At 36.8% G+C, this 25,062-nt stretch overlaps 3 protein-coding genes across 3 annotated transcripts; 2 read left to right on the forward strand and 1 right to left on the reverse strand.

Annotated features, from left to right (window-relative positions):
* On the forward strand, positions 445-6,737 carry LOC109709032 (vacuolar fusion protein MON1 homolog). The gene is made up of 14 exons (XM_020231080.1): positions 445-1,051; positions 1,665-1,744; positions 1,891-1,962; positions 2,058-2,097; positions 2,211-2,312; positions 2,475-2,596; positions 2,768-2,900; positions 3,413-3,504; positions 4,357-4,438; positions 4,519-4,583; positions 4,695-4,970; positions 5,057-5,148; positions 5,336-5,400; positions 6,346-6,737. Exons 1-14 carry the CDS (start codon positions 587-589, stop codon positions 6,439-6,441), a joined length of 1,782 nt encoding a protein of 593 aa, XP_020086669.1. The 5' UTR covers positions 445-586; the 3' UTR covers positions 6,442-6,737.
* LOC109709033 lies at positions 8,240-10,718 on the reverse strand. The gene is made up of 2 exons (XM_020231081.1): positions 10,479-10,718; positions 8,240-9,245 (listed from the first exon to the last, which is right to left on the reverse strand). The coding sequence occupies exons 1-2, from the start codon at positions 10,548-10,550 to the stop codon at positions 8,445-8,447; spliced, it is 873 nt and encodes a 290-aa protein (XP_020086670.1). The 5' UTR covers positions 10,551-10,718; the 3' UTR covers positions 8,240-8,444.
* Positions 18,655-19,977, forward strand: LOC109709345 (probable aquaporin TIP1-2). The gene is made up of 3 exons (XM_020231532.1): positions 18,655-18,879; positions 19,006-19,256; positions 19,382-19,977. The coding sequence occupies exons 1-3, from the start codon at positions 18,747-18,749 to the stop codon at positions 19,754-19,756; spliced, it is 759 nt and encodes a 252-aa protein (XP_020087121.1). The 5' UTR covers positions 18,655-18,746; the 3' UTR covers positions 19,757-19,977.

Genomic DNA, 25,062 nt, shown 5'->3' on the forward strand with positions numbered 1-25,062 from the left:
TTTCCGACCGTTGGATTGATATGGTTATGATCCGTACCCCCTACGGGTCCAGCTCAGCTGGGCTTGTCCATAGGCCCATGGCCCATTTTGTACACAATTTTTGCTTAACTTTTTCACCAAAATGGGCCTATTTATGTTGGGCCTGTATATGGCCCATGGACTAATTTATAGAGCACGGGCTTTTTAAGCCTCTGTAGAATATATCAATCTCCAATCTTAAAAAATTCCTCTCCTTATTTTGGGGGCATTGTGAATCCCACATACATTATACATTACTTTTTTAAGATTTTAAATACCATTTTTTTTTATTAAATTACCGTACAACTACCGGTTTTACTCCCCCACCAACCGGTCTATGCATTAAAAAAAAAAAAAAACCGGGCCGGATATTTTTTCCTGCTACTACTATTTCCAATCTGAGAACGACCGACGGGTGGAAGGTGAACTCCTACTTTTCCTTTTTCCTCGATTTCACCTTCTCTCTCTCTCTCTCTCTCTCTTTCTCTCTCTCCGTCCCCATTTCATCGATCTCTCCAAAACCCTAATACCTACCAGTCCCCCAAGACCCTAATCCCCTTCGCTCCCCATGGATTCCGACCCCAACCATCGTCCTCTCGACGCCGCCGCCGCCGCCGCGGAGGATCCAAACCCTAGCCGCTCTTCCGCTCCCGAGCCGAACACCCTCGAATCCGACGTCGTGGAGCTGTTGGATTCGCTGACCCTGGACCGATCCGGCAATGCGCGCCCCGTAAAACGCCCCACGAGCAACGGATCTATGCCCCCGGATTTCTACAGCTGCGACGAGATCGAAATCGAGGAGGAGGAGGAGGAGGAGGAGGAGGGGAATCCGAGGGAGGATGGGGCGCGGGGTTCTTCGCAGCGTGGCGGCGGCGGCGCTTCGGAGCAGGAGGAAGAGGGGCCTCCTAGCCCTAGTAGTAGTGGGTATGCTGGGGAGCGTGGGAGCAGCGTTGGATCGAGTGGGATCGAGGAGGTTGATGATGGCCGATCGTCGGTTGACCATTGGGGTCGCGGAAAACAGCATCTTGATGAGGTGAATGCCCCAATAATTTCTATCTTTTGTACTCGAAAATGTATATATGGCAATAAATTTCAGGTTTAGCTGTTAAAACTGAGTATAGCTAGTTCATAGTTCACTATAGTTATTACAAATAGATACTCGAAAACAACAGTATACTTCTCTTTTGGATGCCTAGATGAAACCGCACCGGAAAATGGTGAAGAAAATTGTTATGATGGGAATCTATCGGGCACTACTGGTTATTTATTGTATACATATTAGTCCTGAGTTCGGATTTGAACTCGAGTTACTTTTATCTAGCTCGAATATGTGGCTTCAACAGTTTGGTAAAGCCACAAGATATAGCAAATTGGATCAAGGTAGAGACTATACTACTTCCATCTGGTATTTCATGGGAAGTTTGAACGGCGGGAAACACTTTATGGTGCAATTAACATATGTCATAACATAATCTGATGCTAGGATGGGAAGTCAAATTTCAGTTTCAGTTTGGGGCTTGTAGAATTTTGGGTCTGTTCTTTTAGTCCCACATGTTAATATTTTTTTTCAGACACGTTCTTATGGTACTTAATCGTTATTTTATGAAGTTTGGTCCTGTGATATTCTAGTTGTAACCGATCTACAGGATGATGCTTCGGCTACTTGGAGAAAACGAAAAAAACATTTCTTCATCTTGAGCCACTCAGGGAAACCAATATACTCTAGGTAACTTTACTTTCTGCTTTGGTATCTAATAGGTGTGTAACACTTTGGATGAAGAACAAAATATCGCAGAAATTAGTAAATTACATCCTAAAGTTTAAGTAAAATGATGTGTCTTTTTGGTATAAGGCATCTTATAACGCTTTCAGGTATGGAGATGAACACAAGCTAGCAGGATTTTCAGCAACTTTACAAGCTATTATTTCATTTGTTGAGAACAGGTATAATTATTATGTTTGTTATATTGATCAAGTTTTATTGCATTTACTGTGCTTGTTTATTTAAATCTTATCCGTTATGTTTGGTTTTTATCCAGCGGGGATCGTATCAAATTTGTAAGAGCAGGGAAGCATCAGGTCAGCCGACACTTCCCTTCCTCAGATCTTTCTATGCATTTTAAAATGATCTTCTCCGTTATAAATGATCCTTCACTCATATTCTCATTTTAGTTAATATTTCCTACTTTCAGATAGTTTTCCTTGTGAAGGGTCCAATATATCTGGTATGCATAAGCTGTACCGAAGAGCCATATGAAGCATTAAGAGGACAAGTAGAACTCATCTATGGTCAGGTGCTTCTACTGCTGCATTATCTTAACATAATAGGCTGTATTCGCTTTTGTTTTTGCCTCTTTTTTTTTCCCCTTTTGTTATGTATTGTATTTTGCAACTCATCCATTGAAATATTATTTCCTTTCTGATTTTGTTGTTCTTTCGTGATGGAATGGCTGCAGATGTTACTTATCTTGACAAAGTCTGTTCATAGGTGCTTTGAGAAGAACCCAAAATTTGATATGACTCCTTTGCTAGGAGGAACCGATACCGTCTTCTCCTCTCTTATACATGCCTTCAGTTGGTTTGTATCTTCGCAATTTTTTCTCCCTTAAATAAGTAATTTGAAATTTTGAAACTGAATTTGACGGTTTGATGTAATTTCCTAAAGCAAATTAAAGAAGCCTTGATATACCCTATAGTGTACTATTAAGGGTATGTTATATACTGATGTCTGCTTTCCTCTTTTCTCAAGGAATCCTGCCACATTTCTTCATGCATACACATGCCTTCCTCTTCCATATGCAACTAGACAAGCAGCAGGTGCCATTCTACAAGATATTGCGGATTCAGGGGTTCTTTTTGCGATATTAATGTGTAAGCACAAGGTTTGTCTGAAATTCTGATTATGATGATAAGAAATCATTTTCAGTTTCTACGGGTACAAGCTAGTATTGATGTTATATATTGTTGTTCCCTCATTTATTGCACCTATATAATTCTTTCTCCACTTCTCAATTTGCTTTTCATCATGTCCACAAGTTAATGAATATATATATATATATATATATATATGAGACTATATGAGACTAATTTTGTGTGTGTCAATATGATGGTCTCAACAGCTTTTATTCTGTACAATATTGCACCAGCTATACAAGTGACTACAATAGGTGATCATTTGAGAGATCATTGTAGGTTGTGTCACACCTATAAATGCTTCATCAGATGTTGTACATATTTTTGCAGTTAGCTTGTTTTTTATCTGGCTCTTAATCTGCAGCGAAAGTGGAAACTAATAAACATCACAAATATTTCAACCTTTTCTGGTTTGAAGATTCAATCGATTTTGCTCGTGTCTTTATCTTTATTCTGCTGAAGTACCATTTTGTTTTGGCAGGTTATTAGTCTTGTGGGAGCACAAAAGGCATCTCTTCATCCTGATGATATTCTTCTTCTTGCCAATTTTATATTGTCTTCTGAATCATTTAGGTAATTCATAGCGACTTTCATTATTAGGTATTCATTTGAAATTCCGTGAGTGGAAAAGTATTGAACAGGAATCATGCAATGCAGTGAGGTTAACTGCAAATAAAGTGGGATCTAGGTCAGTGAAATGAAGCTACAGCTGCAAATTAGGAACCATAGAATTAATAGAAAGTCATTGAGTTGTAATCACATAGTTCCATGTTCATCTATATTGAAAATGTTGAAGGCTAGGAGAATATCTAAACCTCCCTCTCATGAACCCACTTTGGTGTGAGGTCTATCATGTTGTGTTGATGCATTATCAAATAAAAGAAACAGAGAAAAGATTATTTGATGGATCTTTGAAGGTGGTTGTGAAACATGATGGGATTATCTGAACTGCAACCTTTTTGAACTTAATGGGCATGGTTTTAATAAGAGTTAAATCAAGAACCTTGAATTTTCATTGCTAGTCCCTCCTTTTTTGGTGTCTAGAAAAGTTTTCTATGTCATACGACAATTTTAAAGCTATATGCAATTACTGGGTGGTACTTAGTTAAGTTTTGAAGGGCCTACCGGCATTAGAACATTAGGACTGCTACCTTTATTCTTTGGCTTGAGACATCTGGCAGATTGAGCTCACCATGGTCGCCCCTTATAATAGCATTCAGTAGAAACTTGTTCAGAAACTATTATAGTTATTTTATATTTGATTGCTTGTGTTATTTTCAGAAAGTTAAGTTATATGTTTCGTCAATTTTTTTGTGATGTTCATAAGCATTGGGATTGCGGAAGAATCGTCGGATGAATCTCCACTGCAATTTAATCTTGATAAAGGGGCACTGCTCTTACACATTGTATTCTTGCCTTATGCAGGACTTCTGAATCTTTCTCACCGATATGCTTACCAAGATATAACCCAATGGCATTTCTTCATGCCTATGTTCATTTTCTTGATGTGAGTGGGAAACAGAAAAACTGCTTTCTTGGCATCTTTGATTTATGGTTCAATTGCCCACAAGGTGTATTCTTTTGCAGGCGGATACATACTTGATATTGCTTTCTACCAGATCAGATGCCTTCTACCATCTCAAAGACTGTAGGTGAGCTGTTCCAAAAGATAACCAACTTAAATCTAATGCATAGGCTTTTCCTCGCTCTTGACATTTCTTAGCAGAATGAAGTATAATTTCACGTTTCTTACCAATGCCTAGGGTTCGCATCCAGGACGTGCTTTTAAAGTCGAATGTTCTCTGTGAAGTTCAGAGATCTATGCTCGATAGTGGTTTACACGTTGAAGATCTTCCTCTTGATTCTTCTCTTCGATCTGGGTCAATGCCAGACAGAACAAAGTCTGAATCCTTATCTCCTTCTGTGGGCCTTGGTGGGGCCGCAGGGCTTTGGCATTTCATATATAAAAGTATCTACCTTGACCAATACGTGGCATCAGAATTTTCCTCCCCCATAAGCAATTCTAGTCAGCAGAAAAAGTATTGCCACTGCTCATAGTGTTTATTCTCCAATCTGTCTCTCCATTATCATTTGTCTTTTCTAAAGTAGAGTTGCCAATGTGCAGGTTGTACAGAGCTTATCAAAAGTTATATACTTTGATGCATGACAGAGGGACTGGTCCACATAAAACACAATTCAGAAGAGATGAAGATTATGGTGAGTCTCATAAGAAAAAATTAGTTATCATAATTTAAGTTATCGAGTGGATCTGGGCCATATTATTCCAACTTCAAATCCTTTATGTCCATTCACCAATGCTTGTGAAGGAAGAGAATTCACAACAATTTTGTGATTGTTTGGAAGTTTATTAATGTGCTAACATATTTCATTTGTATGTTGCCAGTTCTTCTATGCTGGATTACTCAAGATTTTGAGCTTTATGCAGCATTTGATCCACTAGCAGATAAGGTTGACTCCTTTTCACGTCTCATCACTCTTCCTCTCCCGTCTTATGCTACAATTATATCATATAGATTTTGGGGTAGAAACACCTAGTTACTTCTGGGTTATGCACGATAATTTCATTCAAGCTGTAAAAACTTGCCAGTAGCTTATAATGTTGTTCACCATACACGGAGCATTATATATTAGGCCGAGATGGAGTGACCTCATTCTAATTTACGGCGAGTTATTACTTATTTCTTTATTTGTAAATCCAAAGATGTTTTAAGTCAGAGTCAACGAGCACAATGAGGCAAATATAGAAAGTAGGAAGCAGGCAGAAATTGGATTATCTTATCCAGAGAACTGTCAAAATATCCTTGGAAAAAAAAAAACATCTTAGTGGTACATCTGTTGCTTTGCAGTAATCAGCATAACCATATCTCCGCCCATGATTTAGCTGGGTAGCGGCGAATCACTGATAAATTGCACCTAGATTTATTGGGTTTATCCTGAGCCGGATATATTGGCTTTTTGGGCATTTTATTTCTCTTAGTAGCAAAGACAACAAATTTGCATCTCCATTATGTGAACATTCATACGGATATAAAGAAAGACTTTCTGTAGCATAAAGTGCAAATGCTTATACGGGGCCCTTCATTTGTGAGGCAAAGTCTGGAAAATGTAAAACAAGTTGTGCTAGTAGTGATTGCAGCGTTCAACAAAAAATCTTCAGTCTACTCGCTAATTGCTTGGGTATTCTGGCATTTTCTTTTGGGAGTACTCCCTGTAGTATACCGAAATTGTTAGTTAGTTCCTGAATTTTCCAGTTAAACACTAATCCCTAGACTTTTCTCTTGTGTACTGCAATTCTGTCCCTGGAATTATTTGGCTTTCTTGTAATTTTAGACTTCTCTCGGATATGCTCGACTCACATGACTTTGACATGTTTTGTTGGATTAAAATTTGCAGGCTCTGGCAATTAAGATGTGCAATAGAGTTTGTCAATGGGTGAGAGATTTGGAAAACGAGATATTCTTGTTCGGCGCAAACTCCTTTTCCTGGTGATCTTTTGTCAAGTTTATGTACTCTCATTGTACTTTAGTTAATTTATTTTATGAAATTCTACATTATTCATTTGTTCGTGTCGTCACGAACTCTTGCATCACTGCGAGCCCTATAAGATTATTATTGTCGCCTTTGTTGACTCGTGTGCATAACAAAGTGTAACACCATACAAAATTTTGGAAATAATTGTTACCTTCATAGTTGGTTTATGTATTCCAACGACGCATAAGATTAAGATAAGGTGTAATCAGAATCTCTTCTGTAAGCAAATAATGGTTGGTTTGTGCTTTGTCAAAGTATAGAGATAGCTTCTTTGGTTGCCTTTCATTTTATTGGAGCGCACGGTAGAATCCACAGCAAACTCAAAATTTCACATTATGGTATGTCGCATTTTGTGTTTTTTTTTTTTTTTCCTCGTATACTTCTTAATTAAATCTAGTTAAGCTCTACTGAACCAAAAAAAAGGCGTTGGGAGGGTACTACATTTTGATGCATAAATCTGGTGCCGAACCCTTCAAATATCTGAAGAAATGAAACGATCACAACAGATATGAGATAGTGTGTTTTCACTATTCTGCAACTATCAGAACCTATTAGTCATTGCTTATTTAAATTTTGTTTAGTAAAAAATATATATCAAATTTGATGGAATAATTAAATAATTTGATAAAATTTCTTGATTGATTGTAGTTAATGATAAAAAAAATTTTAAAAAGAAAATTGAAAAGTTATCAGGTGTTAATTAAAAACAAAAAAAAAAATTTTAATTTGAGGGGTCTACTCTGTGTAGTTGAAGCAGGCCCAGTTTATCTAGCTCGGCCCAACGAACTTTTAGATTCGGACCATTTTATGTCGAGTTGTGTGACCAAGTGGGGCCCAATACAACAACTAAATGGGCCCAATGAAGTAAACCCACGAGGCAAATGGGCCCACCCATGGCGCTCACGTGAGCATCACGTGTTTTCGTAACTCCATTTTTGGTACGCCTCGGGATCTTGCCCAAAATAGAAAGTTTTCACTTTTGTGCGCGACACGTGGGCATTTTACGTTGCAAACAATGAGACTGACATGCGGGCCCCACATCAAATGAAATAAGAAACTTAAATTATATAATAATAATAATTACAAGACTCTAAATTAATTCATGTCATTCGTATCGCAAGGTTATTAATCCGATAATTGTAGAACATCTTACCGATATTTTCTTTTTCAAAATCTTCGAGAAGAGTATCTATATCTTTTTGAATATCCGATTAGACAGCCACAATTATTTTTTAACCTTTTAATTACCCCTCTTTTTTCTTTCTTTTTAGATTTTTTTAAAAATTTTAGTGTTAATTTATTTGTCCAAATGAATCAAGCAGGTAGCGGACTATTTTTTTCTAAAAAAAAAACTTCAAGATGAGCTTAGCTGCAGTAGATCCACATGAATGATCGTCAACAAATGTGAAATCTCACGAAAAGCATAGTAAAATTTACTAAAGACCATGGGATATTTTATTAGAGTGCTGCACAAATATTCGTGGATGCGAATAATTCAAGTGATTAATATATCAAACATTCAACAGAAACATCAGGGTTTCAGAAAATGTTCCAAAGATGGTCACTGTTCAATGCACATACCTGCAAATAAATAAATAACGATTACGACAAATGAAAATAAATATTCAATTCGGATTAATCAGAAAACACCAAATTAACAAAGAGAAACATGATACCAACTCATCCAGTATACATAAATTACATAGTTTACACAAAGCACTACAAACAGACTGACAAAATTCACGCAACAAAAAAATTATTCCAATGCAATTTAGGCTATCACATTTTAATCCAAAACGCCCAAAAAGAACCATACGGATTTGCTATTTACAACACTACAATCTCAATCTATAGAAAAACTAAGAGGCAGTTAGTTTTTTTTCCTAACCAAAATAAAGAGCCCCTCTATCCTTTCCTAACTAATTAAACACACGCGAGTCGAAACGGTGAACAGAAGCAAATTAATGAGACTTTTGTCTTTTAGAAGCCAATAACGGACATGTGTTATAATTGTTGCCAGCAGTTGATAGGATCATTTGCCTTTTCATCATGCACATTGAGGGCGAGTTCGGGAGATTCACCATCGACGTGGTATTGAACCCCGGGCCTCCATTCTGAACCGTTCGATTGATCCCCGGGGATCCGTGGCATTTGATCGCCAGCGGCGGGACTTGCAGTGGTTGCAGCGGCGGCGGGTTCCGCCAGCTTGGAAGCGGGCCCGCCACCATCAGGGTCTGCAAAAGGGGGCCCGCCTCCATCACGGATTGCAAGAGCTTCCCTTTTTGCGGCAGTGGCTTCTTCGCGGCGAGCCGATCGATTATGGCCGAAGCGTGATCATACTTGGAGTTACTACTACAACTACTATTATTATTGTGACACGAAATGGCAAACTGAGAATTTGTATTACTATTATCGGTCAATAATAGCGGATTCGCAACGTCGTCCGACGACGTGACGGTCTCGAAGAACGAATCGACGGGCGAGGACGCGTACGACTGGGGGTTCAGGGTTCCCGAGAGGCTCTCGGATTCCGTGATGGTGGTAGAATTGGGGAGGATTTTTTGTGTTTCGGGTTGGAGGTAGGAGAGTAGCAGTTGAAGTTGGTCTCGCGCATCGTCGCGCTCTTTCGTGGTCACCTTCACTAGCTGGAGTAGTTTGTTAATGCTCTCTTCGCTTTTTCGGAGCTCTTCTTTTGCGGTCGTTCGCAGGGATTCTAATTCAAGAGTGGTGCACAAAAGCCTGTGCTTCAAATCCTCCGCATTCTGTTTGATTTGAATGAATTCAAAATATAAGAGAGAAATTCGATTAGCGAGGGAAAATATATATATATATATATATATATATATATATATATATACACACACACACACGCTTGAGAAAATCATTAAAATAGATATTTAACTGGCTAAAGGGAATATTCACCGGCGCAGCTACATCATTGGTGCAAATTACTTACCAAATTGTGATTTAATTAAGAATTTATCAGGAATTATTTGAAAAAAGACAATTTAGTACACTCACAAGATAGAACTTACGAATACAATAACACGGTAGGGAAAGAATCTTTAATGCGGCACATGTGGGGTCAATATTTCCCACTAAGCAAGCACTAAGTATTAAATTAAAAACACAATAAAAAAAATTAAATTGATCACATCAAAAAAGACACAAAACTTTCAAGATAAAAATTAAAAGTTATATATATATATATATATATATATATATATATTTCTTTGGTGAAATTATTTGGCAACAAAATGTTACTGTAAAAAAAGATAATAAAATAAGACTAGTTTCCTGTAAGAAGTTGGACCAATCAATCACGCAATAACTATTTACGTATAGTAAAATAATATTAAAAACTACTACCAAAAAAAAAGTTCTGAAAAAAGATAAAAGTCTAGAGAAGTGAAACATCAAGTAGCGGTCCTTTCACTTCTTATCACCAGGATTCTTTTTAATCACAAAAAGAGACAAAATAAAAAAGCGAAAAATAAAATAAAAAGAAAAAAGAAAAAGAAAAAGAAAAAGAAAAAGAAAAAGCCATTACGTTTCTCTCACACCCATCGTTCCAAAGCGGCTTCTTTGTTTCCGGTGCACTCGCCTAACCCCATTGACCATAACGTCTCACAACGCCCAAATCACATACACAAACCCACAACACAAAACACCCACAAAAATCCTCTTCCACCCATAACACACAACGTGTACTACACATTGCTAATTACCTATATTCACAAACTCTAATTAAGACAACAACATGTTTCGTCTCGAGAGCAATCAAACACTATCAGATGAAATAAAGTTCGAACAAAAGCATATATACATAAAGAGATCATATCTTAACCGATCCAGTATGATCTATGTGGTATGTTATCACGAAAGAGTGTTTTGGCTACGTGTAATGCGCTCCGCGCGTAATACCAAACGAAGCCTAAGAAGCAGAAGGAGAACACAGCAAGAGAAAGAGAGAAAGAGAGAGATGATGATGATACCTCTTGATAACTCCAAAGAGGAGGTAACCCATCACTAGAAACATCTCCAAGGCCCCAATGCATAGTCTCCATGGCTTTTCTCTCTCTTTCTCTCTATACCTCTAAAGAACTTATGGGCCCTTGTGTTATATATAAGGAGCTTTCGAGGAGAAAATAAGTAGTGGGCTTATTTTATTTTATTTTATTTTCTTTTGATTTTGAAATAATAATAATAATAATAATAATAAGTAATAAAAGGAATGTGGAATTCTCCTATCATAGCTTGCCATATCAAGTCCCACCCTTATATAGAAAAATACCCGGGAATCCTCTCCGTTCCTTTTGTGGGTCCCACCCTCTTTTGGCGCCTTCCTAATGGTCTATATTTTAGAAAAAATTGCCTAAATTGTAAATTGTTGTACGATTTGTTTGTTACAGTAATTAATGGTTGAGGTAAATTCTCTTTATTTTTCCCTCCTCCGAAGAAACTTTTGAAATGATTTAACCAATAAAGGAAAATATTTACTTATGATTTATGGATCTTTTCTGTGTCAGAATATATAGTTCTTTTGTAGCGTATATAGCGTATAGAGATTTATTTTTTTTAGGTAATAATGTAATGTCCATGATGGGCTCATCATGGGTTCATGTAGGATAATAGTAATTCTTTCCTTTTGTTTTTTTTTTTTTTTTTCATTGAATGAAAGTATAATAAACTACAATCTACAACATTGTTTAATTGTCCTTTTCATCCTGTATATTTCTCATCAATCTGCTTGGTTTATTGTTTTATTTTGCTATGTTACCGAGATAGCATGAGTGTTATATGTTGGTTTCAATTCTTAACATCTTCATGAAATCCTAATTGATTCATATTTTCAACTAAAATTTATTTCTAAAAAAAAAATTAAACGAAACAGGTAGTATATTAATTTTCTTTTTAAAAAATTATATATATCTTCATCAAATCAAGATGCTATAGTTCATGACTCGAAGCTCATGGTTTCTCATCAACCATTTAAATTAAAAAGAAAAAAGAAAAATAACTCCTTTTACTCTCTCTCTCTCTCTCTCTCTCTATATATATATATATATATATATATATATATATATATATATATATATATATATATATATATATATTATTTTCAAATATTAGGAAAATATAATGATCTAACATTACATGGAAGAACTTTATGACCTAGAGAGGAGAAATAGAATTAAAGAAAGATAAAAGGGAAAGTACCAAGTTAATCCTTGCTATGTACTAAAGCTAAAAAATAGGAAAGATACTCAATTGAAGTTCATCTAGCTAGTCTATAGCACAACAATTTCTGTAACATTTTTTGAAATAAAAAAAAAAAGATAAAACATCATACAGTAAAATCAAGATTCAAAAAGTTTCAAAGACTCATTTTCATTTGCACTATAATTCCAACTAGCTAGATCCTTATAATTATTTTCATGTAAAATAAAGTTATATTTGACTCTCTTCGTTGCATATGTACATAGCTTCTTTGTTCAACACATGTAGGAATCATGAGCCCTAGTTTGAAAACCATTGTATGCTCGCTTTTGGATTATTAGTGAAGTCGCTTTTCTACAGCAAATTAAGCTCAAAATAAGCCAAATCTACAGTTGACCTACACACCTTCTCTAGTCCTTTTTTTTTTATTTTTTTTATTTTCTCGGCCTACCTAGGCCACCTAATCTTATAGCATACGACAATATATCACTACCTAGATGATAGGAATTTTATACTATGTACTCAATTATTAATTTAAATTCCAAATATTTTAAATTATTATCAAAATACTAGTTTAAAATAATAATAATAATAATAATAGTAATAATAATAATCTTTGTGATCCTTTTGGGAGGAAGGATACGTATGAAACATGACAAGGTGCACGGGAAAGCGCACGACGTGTATTATGCGGAGAAGCGGCGTTCGGTGTAACGGTTATACATCCTCTCTGTGACGCTGACATGTGGGGCCCCTGATTGGAGCGTCTTACACGTGTCCTTTGAGAACCGTGATGAGTGCGCGTTACACCGTAGCATAATTCGGCAACCGAACCGGTCCGAGCATTTTTATTATTTATTATATATATATAATATATTCGTGGGTTTGTTTATTAATTATTACGGTACAAGCGGTTGTTGTGCAGTGTCTACATGGACTTGTAATTTAACTAGGCCGAGCTTTGGATTGGTCTATGATTTGATGTAATATATATTTATATATAGCTATAGGGGTTATATTATAACATTCCTAATTTAAAAAAAAATATATTTCATGCACGACCTTCAAAGATTAAGTTTTTATAAAGCACACCAACATAAAATTCCATTTCCATTGCATTTTTTGCGCATAAATTAAAGAATAAAGTATTATTTTTCAAAGCTGTTCCGTATACCATGGTATAGGAACAAGATTTTTATGCACATTTAATTTCTTTTATTTGCTCAAAAAATTATATATTAGTTTTTCGATGAAAATCTATCTACATGTCCTAAAAAAAAAGAATGTAAAAATAAAATAAAATACCATTCTCTAGTATCTAAAGCTCATAGAGACGAATTATAAATTTTGTTAGCTAAAAGTCATAGCCGCGCCAAAATATGAGATCTAAGAAGCCTCAAACTTTCCAATTAAAGAACATGGATGAAATTTTCTTTTTTATGTAAATAGGTTTTTTTTTTTTTTTTTGGTCAAAAAACAAAAAAAATCTCTCTCACAACTTTAATTTTTATTGGAACTCGCTTAGCTAGGCCCCTCAATTATGTATCGTGGCCATTGTGTCCCTATATATATATACACACCTTTTGCCTACTTTGTTGCTTTGTGTCGAGGGAGAATAGTTTAAATGATGCTTAATTAATTAGTTGGGTTTAGTTATGGTTGCGCTCACTGCATGCATGTGTTAATCTAATTACTAGTTAAATTTTTACAGTGACATGGCGTTATTATAATCATTAATGTAATCTTATCTAAAATGATGTTTAGTTTAGTTTTAAGAGCATATATGCAGCGGTGTTTCCTTTTACACAAATTAATATAAAATAATAGTAGAAACTGTTAATACGAAATTTTTTAACTAATATTTTATTGTACACTTCAGAAAACTTCAATGCACACAAAACGAATTGTTTAATTATATATATTTTGCGGCTGGAGTTACTATACTCTTACGAGTATATGCTCTTTTGTACTCAAAAAATTTTAATCGTTGGATGAAAAAATAGACGGTTAGGATGATATTACTTTCCAGTTAGAATGATAGTGGTTTCCTAAGGTTGGAATGTATGGTTGGTTGAATAGTATGATCTAACGGATAGAAATGATCAATGGGGTGGATCTAACGGTCGAAAACTTATGAGTACAAGAAAACTTATACTCATAAAAATATAGTAGTCGAACTCATATTTTGCTGGCGTAAAAAATGTATTATTATGCTAACACTATAGAATTTTTACTACTTTTGATTATTCCGACGAATTTAATTGCTAATGGAGAAAACACTAAAACCTCCTGTTGTAATCATTCATTAAGAATATTTTACTTCTACAAGCAATGAATAATCAAATATTTCACAAATTATATTTTTGCTTTACTAAAGCGAGAAGTGCATGCAAATGACTATTAAACTACAAGATATAAAAGTTCCAATTTAAACTTTTCGTTTCTCTTAAAAGAAGATGGTGCATGCTTGTCTAAAGATCACTGTTTAAAACAGCACTTGCAAAGAAGATTCAACCCACAAACTTAAATTTTATAATAATAAGATAAGATAACACTAATTGCTAGAGAAAGTCAAATTCCTTTACTAATTATACATGCATCATGCTTTAACACATCTACTTAGGGATGGTAAAAAGCTATAGCCCAAAAGTTAAAAATAAAAAATAAATAAATAAAAAAAGGCACCAATCAATATTTTGGCCTAAGCCCCCATAGGCCTATGATCACCCCTCCTCCAACGTAAATTTACTAGTTTTTGAGGTAAATAGCACTTTTAGTCCTTAAAACTTTAATACGCCTGAAATTATTATAATTTTATACTCAAATTTTATAAATTATTGCAACTTTATATTTTACGCTCTAATTGACTTGACTAAATACTAATATTTTGCCGACGTTAAAGTAATGCGCTGCTATCTTATATATTACTCGTCACGTCATTGATTACAGTATTACAGCATCAGCACTACATTAACGGCAAAATATATTCAACTAATTAAATTTAATTGTAAAATTTAATTATAATAATTTAAAATTTTGAGTAAAAAATTATAAAAAAAATTAAGTTTGAGGACAAAAAATTCAGTTTAGCGTTATTAATTTTTACATGTAAACGAGCCGTGGGGCCCGCCATGCCCCTTTTTTGTGCGCGCCACTCCGCGGAGAACCGGACCCGGTCCGCTAAAGAGGTGACCGTTGGTTTCCCCCCTTTTTTCCCGCGGGTTTTTGAGTTTTTAACCCCAACGGCTTTACCGGTCGACCTAATCATGTGCCTCCCCACCTCCTCAAACCCAACAAAAGCTACTCTCTCCCTATCCGCACTCACAAATTTTCAATAAAGATGCCACATGGTATTATTTTATTCATAAGATTGCTTTTATTAATTTTTAAATGAACGGAGGGACGCGGTTTCGACACCTCATTATCGTTCCACGTAGCACGCGAAAAGTTATAGCTAGTTATGAGAATATTGTAAGTCATCTTTGTGAGCTGCTGATGGACTGACAGACATTATATGAAAAATTTTTGCATTTTATAAGTTATGAGTAATAATATTAGAGATCATTCATAATGCTATTTTTATGAGTCGCTAAATTGCTGAAATATATGTCGTGTTTTAATTAATTAGATTGTATACACAAATAGGAAGCCAAATAGGGTAAATTCGGGGGCTCGGCGAGTTCTCTACCTCCCGCCCCATTTCCTTGGTGGGTTAGTGTGGATTAATTTTTTTTCTGTACTTTTTTTTTTTTAATTGTTTAAGCTTATTTCATTTTTTTTTTTGTCTCCAACTCTGTTTTTCATAGCTAATTGGTGTTTATTCAAAATGGGTTATTTTTTCTTGTTACTTTGGCCTTTATATTGGAGCAAGAGCTCTATCGGACTGGATCCATTTGGATCGCTACATGCAAATTAAGACACAACATGAGTGACTAGCACATTGATCTACAGCTCATAGATGATATTGTTCTCTATCAGCTTAACATATTTAGAACAATCGGGCATGTCATATAGTACCAAAAAGTGAGGAATCCAAAGCATGCACCTTTTTCAATAGCTAGAACTCTATGTTTAATAATTGAGTTGGAACCTAGGAATCTATATATGGATTCATGCTAAGAATTGATGCATATCTAACACCATCTAATAATGCCGAGAGCGACTTTGAGACTACAAAGGGCATCCCCACATTGACCCATTGGACTACAATGATGATACGCATGAGTTTGCATGAAAGGGTGAAAGTAAAAAAAAAAAAAAAAGGAAAAAAAAAATCTAAGTCAAAATGTATAACATCTCATTTTGCATGGTAATGCATTTGATGATCTGTTTACTTTGCTTTATAGTGGAAAGTTCGTGGATTAGTTATACTATCGTTTTGGCTAATTAATCAACTACTTACAAGCACAAAGATAATATAATTAATTTAACATATATAAGCTCAGATTCTGGTCGTCCTCTTGGGAGTTAAATTTATGGATAGTTCTAGGTCTCCCCTATGATTTCTTAACTTAATCCACCCACTTTAATCTCACTTTAATATTATTGCCTCTAAAGTTTCTCATATATATTTTATTTGAATATCTGATGCTTCTACTTGATTGAGTTTTGTACGTACGTGTATTGTATGGTATACGTCGACGGAGAATACATACGGGGGAGCAGGAGACGTCTCAATCATGAGGTGGGCCCACGGGCCGTGGGCCGAAGCGGCGATCGACGCGGTTGTCCTTTTGCGAAGGGCGCGCACATGGCGGATTAGGTGCGCGCTACGCACACCCCCCATGTGAAACCCAACCCCCAGGCGACCAATAACGTCCCCACACGTGTCTCCACGCTATTGCGCCGCGTGTCCTGCACGTGCGGCGGGGATGGAAGCGGACAACGGTGGGAGGGACACGTGGCGAGATCCCCGCGAGGGATGGCACATGCGAGGTCTAAGAAATGTAGGCGCCACGTGCCTCGAGCCCCCACCGCCGTATAACCATAACCACCGCTCGTTGTGGATGTGTATCGTGTATTGTATTGTATTGTAATAATAATGCATGGTCCCGTGGATCCTTCCCTGGCTAAGTTAAATTAATCAGCGACTCATGTGTTCATTGAATGCGCATGAGTTTTGTTATTACATGTAATTAGAAAGATAAGGCTGAGTCAACATTGATTAACATCGGCTGTTTGTGTCCTTTTGTTGAATGGGTGGGCGATACTATTCAGATCATGTTCGATGAATCTGAATACTATTTACTATATACTATCATATATGATGACAAAATGTAATGCGCGAATATGCGATTAGCAACTATGTAGTCTCTAACTATACAAAAAAAACAGTACTGTTATACTAGTTGCGTGTCCACTTTTTAAAAACCTGATTGAACTCGGAACATTTTTGTCGGTGGAGATATAGAGGTTTTTTCCTATTCAGGTGTTTTTGAAGGAAATCGTGAATGGCGCATGAAAATTGAAATTGCTTTTGTCCTCGCTTGAAACAAAAACCCGACCACTTTGCTGGGCCATCTTTGTCGTTAAGATTGTGTTCGTAAACATTTAGATCTCGTGTCTTTTGCTCTCACAAAGCTTCAAAAAGGACCACCATTTTATCGAATTAGAGAGAGATCTCAAGTGCTTTAATTTTTCTTCTTTTCTTTTTTGTTTGTCCTTTCCTCGCCTTTCAAAGTTTGATAAGATGGGCTTGTTCCTAGTGGGCCCAACTAACACTGTTCTAATCACTTGTTTGGCCCATTTGGCCTGCAGCCCAAAATTTTAGGCCCAATTTTTTAGTAGGCCGGGCTAGATTTAGGTGGGTTAAATTGTAATTTTTGGATCATATCGATTTTGTTCTACTTCTTTATAATATATTAATTATCAAATTTTTGGTGTGAATGCGGTGCATGAAATATATGCATGCATCTGCTACAGGTAATAATTAATCTCTCAATATAAAATAAAATTTTTTTTTTTAGAAAAAGATAGCATACTACCTGCTTTATTCAATAAGAAAACTTCCAGCAAAAAATAACTAGACACTTCTCAACAGTTAAGATCAGCCTTCGCCCCTCTTTTTTTTTTTTTTTATGTTTTGCCCGAAAAGTTGGGGGTTGAGTTATTTTCTTTCTTTTTGAACCACAAGGGACATTCATATATGTTGCTAACTCTTCTATATCGGCTATCTCTACTAAATTAATTTTTTGAATAATATGTATAGTATTAAAACTGTCCCTAAATTCTTCGTGGGGTTGATCCTCACACTTAGCTTCTCCATTAATTATATTCTATTGGATATCACTATATAATATTCGTTACTTTGAATATAATTTTTTGTTTTGAATTTGAACAAGTACTGTAAATACTGCTTATAAAACTGCCGTTCAAATATATTTTTTTTAATACAATTGTATGAATGATTGATCATACTTAGCTAAAAATTTAATAATTAGTATGCAAATGAAATATATTTCTAATAAAAAATAAATAAAAAAATAATTTATTGTGCATAAAAAAACAACAACGTGTAGTAACAACCGCAACAATCGTAACCACTCAAATAGTCTCCTAATTAACAACCAATAGCGTCAACCCGCGTCGGCAACTGGGCCCCACCACAAACTCCGGTCTCCGCCTCGTGCTTAATGTAGGCTCGGGTTCGGACGACGCCACGTCATCTGGTCGGCGACCCCGACCCGCCCCAACCGCCAAGCGCGCCGGTCCGAGCTCCCACAGCCAATCATTCGTCCACGTGGCGCCACGGGAGTCCCCCGGAGGCCCGCCCCGTGAGAAAAATACACGTGCACCAACCGTGCTGACGTGGACGGCTGATATTGAACGCTCTACGATTTCCCGCTAAAACGGCTTTTCCCGCTTCTCTACCCGCTTTTCTCTGCTGCTCTATATGTATTAATGTATATATATATAACCCCACCACCTTAACTTGTGCTCATTCAACAAGTAGCGCTAATTGTTCTAGTGATTATATAGTTAAGAAAAAATAAAGTATAATTAAATCACTGATTAAGTGAAAAGAAATAAGTAGAAAAAGGAAAATGCCGGTGAGTCGGATTGCGATCGGAGCGCCGGGGGAGGTGAGCCAAACGGACGCGCTCAAAGCCGCGCTCGCGGAGTTCATCTCCATGCTCATCTTTGTCTTTGCCGGCGAGGGCTCCGGAATGGCATTTAGTAAGATTAATTTCTTCATAAACTCAATTAAATTAATCTCTATTTACATAACTTTCTAAACCTTAATCGCAGTATTAGTGAACTAATCCACCACTTTGTGATGCTCTTTTCTATTTCCTAATGTAGGCAAGCTCACCAATGACGGATCGGCGACGCCCGCTGGGCTCATTGCGGCTGCTTTGGCGCATGCATTCGCGCTCTTCGTGGCGGTTTCGGTCGGGGCGAACATTTCCGGCGGCCACGTCAACCCTGCGGTTACGTTCGCTGCGTTCCTCGGCGGCAATATAACGCTTCTCCGGGGAATTCTCTATTGGATCGCGCAGTTGCTCGGCTCCGTCGTCGCTTGCTTGCTTCTAAAGTTCGCCACCGGTGGTCTGGTAAGCAGCTGAAATCGAAATTGAGATCAAACAAAATATTTTCGATGAAATTGAAATAGGAATCAAACTTTAGGACTACGTTGTTCCAACATATATACTGGATTGAAATTGTGTCGATTGTGTAGAACACGGCGGCATTCGCGCTCTCGGCGAACGTCGGCGCGTGGAACGCGGTGGTGTTCGAGATCGTGATGACGTTTGGGCTAGTATACACCGTCTACGCAACCGCAGTCGATCCGAAGAGGGGCAACGTGGGTGTGGTTGCACCGATCGCGATCGGTTTCATTGTCGGGGCGAACATATTGGCGGGCGGAGCGTTCGACGGCGCGTCGATGAACCCCGCTGTGTCGTTCGGGCCTGCAGTCGTGAGCTGGACGTGGAGCAACCACTGGGTCTACTGGGTGGGCCCGCTGATCGGCGCAGCGATCGCGGCTTTGGTTTACGACGTGATCTTTATTGGACGAGACACACACGAGCAGCTCCCAACAATAGATTACTAAGAAGATTCATTTAAAGTGTTTCTGTTTCTTTTTTTTGCCACTTGGGAGAGGTAGTGTCAAAGTTGTGGGTAAGAATAGTTGGAAATGTTGTTCCTAGTGAAGTGTAATGTTATTGTTCTTGTTTGTTTCTTCATTGTTTGGTGTTAATGATCGAGTGCAAGATGTTGTTTAATGAGTCAATGTACTTGTAGTTTTTTGATTGGTATATTTGTTGAATTAAATGTTTTTAGGTTACAAATTTTGCATACTCTTTTGAACAATATAACTAGCATAGCAACCAAATTTGTTTTTGAAAAATATAGCAATTAAAATTGTAAAATTGTGCTTGATGGTCAAATCCGTGAGCACTGTATCAAGGACACTTTCCCTTAACAATATGAGATCACTCTTTTGTGAAAGTATAACTAATTAATAAAGTATACAAAAGAGCATTTGCAAATGTAAGTTGAATAGTCATTTGTTTTTTTCTTTTTGCCTACATCGAGGATTAATGTTTCTGATAAAGCAAAATAGCATTCAACACTTCACCTAGGCAAAGAAATTATAATTAAACAGGAAAAGGCATTCTTGACATAGTGTCCAACTCCTGGTCAAAGTGTTGTTGCTGCTTTTGATTTTGGAAATATATATAGCATAGCTATTTTGTAGTAATAGGAGAGTGACTCTCAAACACTTGAATATTTTGAAGTTCTAAAGCATCGATCAGATGATTTTGAAAAAATTGTTATTAACTAGCGAGACTTTAGATGTAGCTTAGCAGAATTGCAGATATATCTTTGTTATAATTATTTTTGCATTATTTTCTATCAGATCAATCGTTTGGATGATATATTAGAGTAAGTTATAAACACCTTTAGTTTCAAAAATTCTGAATTTAAACTTCTATCGTTTATATGTTGGCACAAATCATTACCAATTATACCTATCCAAAATGTTTCCGAAATGTTTCCTATCAAACGGCAAACTCGGACGAACCCCGCATTAATTCAAGAGACCTATGGAGTCGGCATCACATGCTGTTTTCTCCACCGGCTTCAACTTGAAGAGTTGAAATAACTCGGTATTTTGAGGTTTCCCGCCGCCGAATCCTACCAGCAATAGAAAAGTCCGCTAGTCAAGCCATCTCGCCACCGACTTCAACCTAATTGTCCAATGAAGTCGTCATTTCGAGGTTCTCCTCCACCGGATTCATCGCGAGTTTCGAAGGAGTCGGCAGTGCGAGCTGTTTCGTCAGTAGAACTCGGCGTGTTTGGAGAGTTCATCACCGACTTCTTCATTTATCTGGTTGGGTACATGGGTCGCTTTGGACTAGTAGTAAGGGAACGAAGGGAACCGTGATCGCCCTTCCTCTCGCCGACGATCCCTCGCCGTTGTTTGTAGTCGCCTTCTCCTTCAGGTGATTACGAGTGCCCAATTTATGGATTCTAGGGTTTCTATTTTTATCATTTAATCGCGTCTTCTAATCGATGCCCTAGATCTCTGAATCTTCTCTCGTGCGTCACATTTGAAGTGTTTTGGTGTTAATTTGCTTAGGGATCTATGTAGATCTTCGTTAAATTGATGTTATTCTTGCTTTATGAGATTTGGATGCACCGATCGGATGTTTGTAAATTGAGTAGTAGAAGAATGTTCTAGGCCCGGTTGAGCTGGAGCAAATTGGTTAAAAATTTGGGATTCGTTTCCAATTTTTAAGCATTTATATAGGTGGAAATGTTGGGTGTTACTGAAGCCCAACCAAGTTCTTTAGGTAGGCTGAGATATCGTTTATAAGGTGAAAAAGTCCTGTTTTGGATGCATAAACATGTTGTGCTGCAGATCTCTTTGGTTTACTCGAGATACTCGTATAATAGGCAGTGTGCAAGATGTTTGGAACGAGACCTTTTGTCTTCATACGACAAATCAATTTGCAGATGGAACGCTTTGACTTGAAAATCATGATTCTGAGGACATTGCAATTAACTAAAATCAATGCTCTATTGCAAGCACAAAACAAAAATCTAAAGATAACTTGTTCCGACATCCAAACAAGCCTAAGGAATCTTCCTTAGTAAAGAAGTCTAGGAATTTTCCTCGTTTTTTCAAAGACAACGTGAATTAAGAATTGACTGACCCCATACTCTGTAATTTCTATTGTTTGGAGACTCACTCAGCCTTCGTCTTTACTCTCCACCTCTATATTCTCTAGATGTTATTTTTCCTCCTCCAAACACAGCCAACCAATGGATTGGTCCCTGAAATTAGATGTAGTTTACCACCCAAGTCTATTCATTTCTTAACTTGACACAACTTTTGATATTTACGATTTGCGATTAACTGAACATGGCTGCCGCTAGGTAACTGTCAGTGCCTATGGACCGCGTAACGTGTCTTTTCTGTACATGCTCATGCCCCAGCCTAACTCTTTACTTTGTGGTCCCTAGTAAAACAATGATCTCTTGCTCAAATTATTTGTTCCTTTGTTTATTGTTTGTGTAGGTAATCTTATGTATACATGTGTTTATCAAGCTTAAGGAAATACTTCATCAACCACTATCTACTATTTAATTTTCTGATCACATGAACCTAAGATTCCATTTCTATTTTTATCAAGGAGATCATCTTTATCAAGTGCTAGATAAGACTTACGCTTGGCAACCCCAAAGGTTGGATCATACTTCAATAATTGCCTTTCATGGTGTGTCATGCTTTCTTTTGTCTATCTAGTTCAATCTTGTCAACAGATAAAGTCTCCAAGAAATGTTAATCGTGAAGGTAAGTGGAATTTAGTTGTGCATGCCTATATAGATGAGGTAAGATAAGGTCACTCATTTGTTAAAACCTTTGGGATAACATGGTGCATGCATAGGTGGACACAATTATCTAATAGGTATTAGATTTGTGGGACCTGCATGAATTTTCTTTCGCCCACTTATGTACACACGAAATAAATTATCTTACTTTTTGCTGCTAAGAAGAAGTAGATCCCAATGGGGAGGATATTGCATTATGGATTCTTGTAGTTAGACAGCTCTTAGCTTGAGATTGAATAGATATTTATGACTTCCCTAGGACGTATGGAGATATAGATATACTTTCAGTAAGGATTCGATACAAGATCACCCTCTCACTAAGAAAGAAAGCTGACAAAAAATGAAAACAGAAGACTCGTAGTTCATGTCGCATGTACAATATAGTACTCAACTGTTGTATCTCTCATACCAAAGGATATATTTATTTTCAACCTCATCCTTGATCTATCATGAAAAGGACCTGGGTGCTAATTGGTTCGCCGGTAATAAAACCAATCTAATCTTCTTTGCCGGTCATAATTTTTACTGGTTTGGTTCTTCAAACATCTCATGCATGACGTTATCAACTTGCCGACGAATATTCAAGATTGAGACCACTCATCTGCCAGAAGTAATTAGTGATGCCTTACCATTTTCAGTTTAATATAGCCCTTGGATTGTGTAGGAGCGTAGTGTTTCTGGATTTCTCTGGTATCTTGGTTCCTTTGTTCTGCTATGTGGGCCCAAATAGGCTTTCATTTTTTTGTTCTATTTCATTTTTGTCCTTTTTTTAAAATTAGAAGTACCAGGACCACCACCATCTCCCTTTTCCCTTTTTTTTTGTTTGTATATTTTTGCGGGATTGTTGGCGGAGGGAGATAAACAAGCCGGAGGACCACCATGTTCTTCCCTGAGCTTTTATAAAAGCATATACTCCCTCTCTTTGTTGAGATCTAGATGACAGAGATTCTTAACTTTGCATCTTTTAACCCGATACCATCAGAGTATTACCACTCGTTTATCTGTCAATTAAATAACAATGGAGAGAATCAGTTCTCACCCGAACTAATAATGATGAGGATTATGCACTCCTAGATATATTTCAAGAAATACTTAGCAGTATAATTTGCAACTCAGCGGAGGATGGTTATCTTTTTATTAGCCCTTCTTAACTGCAGCAATCGATAAGCAGGAGTCGCGTTGTTTACCGAACAACTTACAGAATATTGGTTAATTTTCACTGGATTTTTAGCCTCTTGATTGAGGAAATTTGGGACATAGTTGGGTTGTCTAATCATGAATAGTGTATTACTCTCTTTGTACTGTACACTCTGCATACTACAGTGTTCTTCATAATTCCACCACTTTCTCTTGCAAGTGGATCACGAGGAAGTGCTTAGCACCACCATGTTCCTTTTAGACATGTTTTCATCATTTTGCGTCTGTGACTACTAAATCCTCAGAGGAATCAGCTCTGGTACTATTAATAAACTGTTTTGTTTTTGTTAGCTTTGGTATAACTATAACGAACTAGGCTGGAATGCTATCAATAGCACTAAGTTGTTGGTGCTATTAGGTTTTCAGCTCTTGGATGAAAAAATATACGGTTGGGATGATGTGGGCCCCCTAGGGTTGAATGAGTTGTTGGTTGAATAGTTTTAATCTAATGGGTGAAAATAGTCAAAGGGTTAAATCTAACGGCGGAAAACTCGGTAGCACCAAATGCTTGATGCTATCGATAATATCCCAGCCGGACTCTAAATATAATTATAACACGTCTTTCTTGATCATATATGTCATGCAAGTAATATACACTGTTCTCTTTTCCTATCGCCACCAAATAATAATGTGTTACATATCATTTGTTGTTATATAATATACTATATATATTCTTGCAACAAAATTATATTTTGTTCACTATCTTTTTTTTTTTCCAAGAATAAACAGGGAGAAGATCCTCCATGGTTGGTTTGGTTTTTATATATTTAGGAGTATATCCTACATGATTCTGATTTTTGAGACATTGTTCTGAAAGGTTTGTTTGATTTTCTAGGACAGCTTTATAGAAACTGGAATAAAGCTCTTCCATATACAGCACTCATTTTACTTATTAATACCATCAGTCCTTTAGAGGTAAGACCCTTGTGTTAAAATATCTTACTCTTGATCTGAAAGAATAGCTATCTTTTGCAGTCAGTGTGCAGTGTGGTGCATATATTGAAGTCAATGTTTTATATATAGTCAATGTTTTATATATAGTATGGATCCCATACAACCTTAGGATTAACTCATTGATTATGCCCGCTTGTATTAATCTGCATCCACTGTATAATGTGCCTCATTTATAAAGAACTTCTAGAAGATCAATGTCTTCCAATCCGAAAGAATGACTGGTTTTGGGTCAGTCCGGCTCGTCGGGTCCAAGTCAGAATTAAATTTGGCCGGGTACAACAATTAAGAAACAAAGGGAGAAGCTATCTAGGTCGACTAATTAGGTTCTTAAATATATATTGATCTGTTTGCGAATATCTTAATATT

The sequence above is a fragment of the Ananas comosus genome, linkage group 4, assembly GCF_001540865.1.
Source record: "Ananas comosus cultivar F153 linkage group 4, ASM154086v1, whole genome shotgun sequence".
In the NCBI taxonomy this organism is placed as follows: domain Eukaryota; kingdom Viridiplantae; phylum Streptophyta; class Magnoliopsida; order Poales; family Bromeliaceae; genus Ananas; species Ananas comosus.

Bases quoted from the DNA above. Each gene is read 5' to 3' on its own strand.
- LOC109709345 (XM_020231532.1), top strand. From the start codon at position 18,747: ATGCCGGTGAGTCGGATTGCGATCGGAGCGCCGGGGGAGGTGAGCCAA. The intron at 18,880-19,005 runs GTAAGATTAATT...TTCCTAATGTAG, and splicing joins GGGCTCCGGAATGGCATTTA to GCAAGCTCACCAATGACGGA. The intron at 19,257-19,381 runs GTAAGCAGCTGA...TCGATTGTGTAG, and splicing joins AGTTCGCCACCGGTGGTCTG to AACACGGCGGCATTCGCGCT.
- LOC109709033 (XM_020231081.1), bottom strand. From the start codon at position 10,550: ATGGAGACTATGCATTGGGGCCTTGGAGATGTTTCTAGTGATGGGTTA. The intron at 9,246-10,478 runs GTATCATCATCA...CAAATCAAACAG, and splicing joins CTCTTTGGAGTTATCAAGAG to AATGCGGAGGATTTGAAGCA.
- LOC109709032 (XM_020231080.1), top strand. From the start codon at position 587: ATGGATTCCGACCCCAACCATCGTCCTCTCGACGCCGCCGCCGCCGCC. The intron at 1,963-2,057 runs GTATAATTATTA...GTTTTTATCCAG, and splicing joins ATTTCATTTGTTGAGAACAG to CGGGGATCGTATCAAATTTG. The intron at 2,313-2,474 runs GTGCTTCTACTG...GAATGGCTGCAG, and splicing joins TAGAACTCATCTATGGTCAG to ATGTTACTTATCTTGACAAA.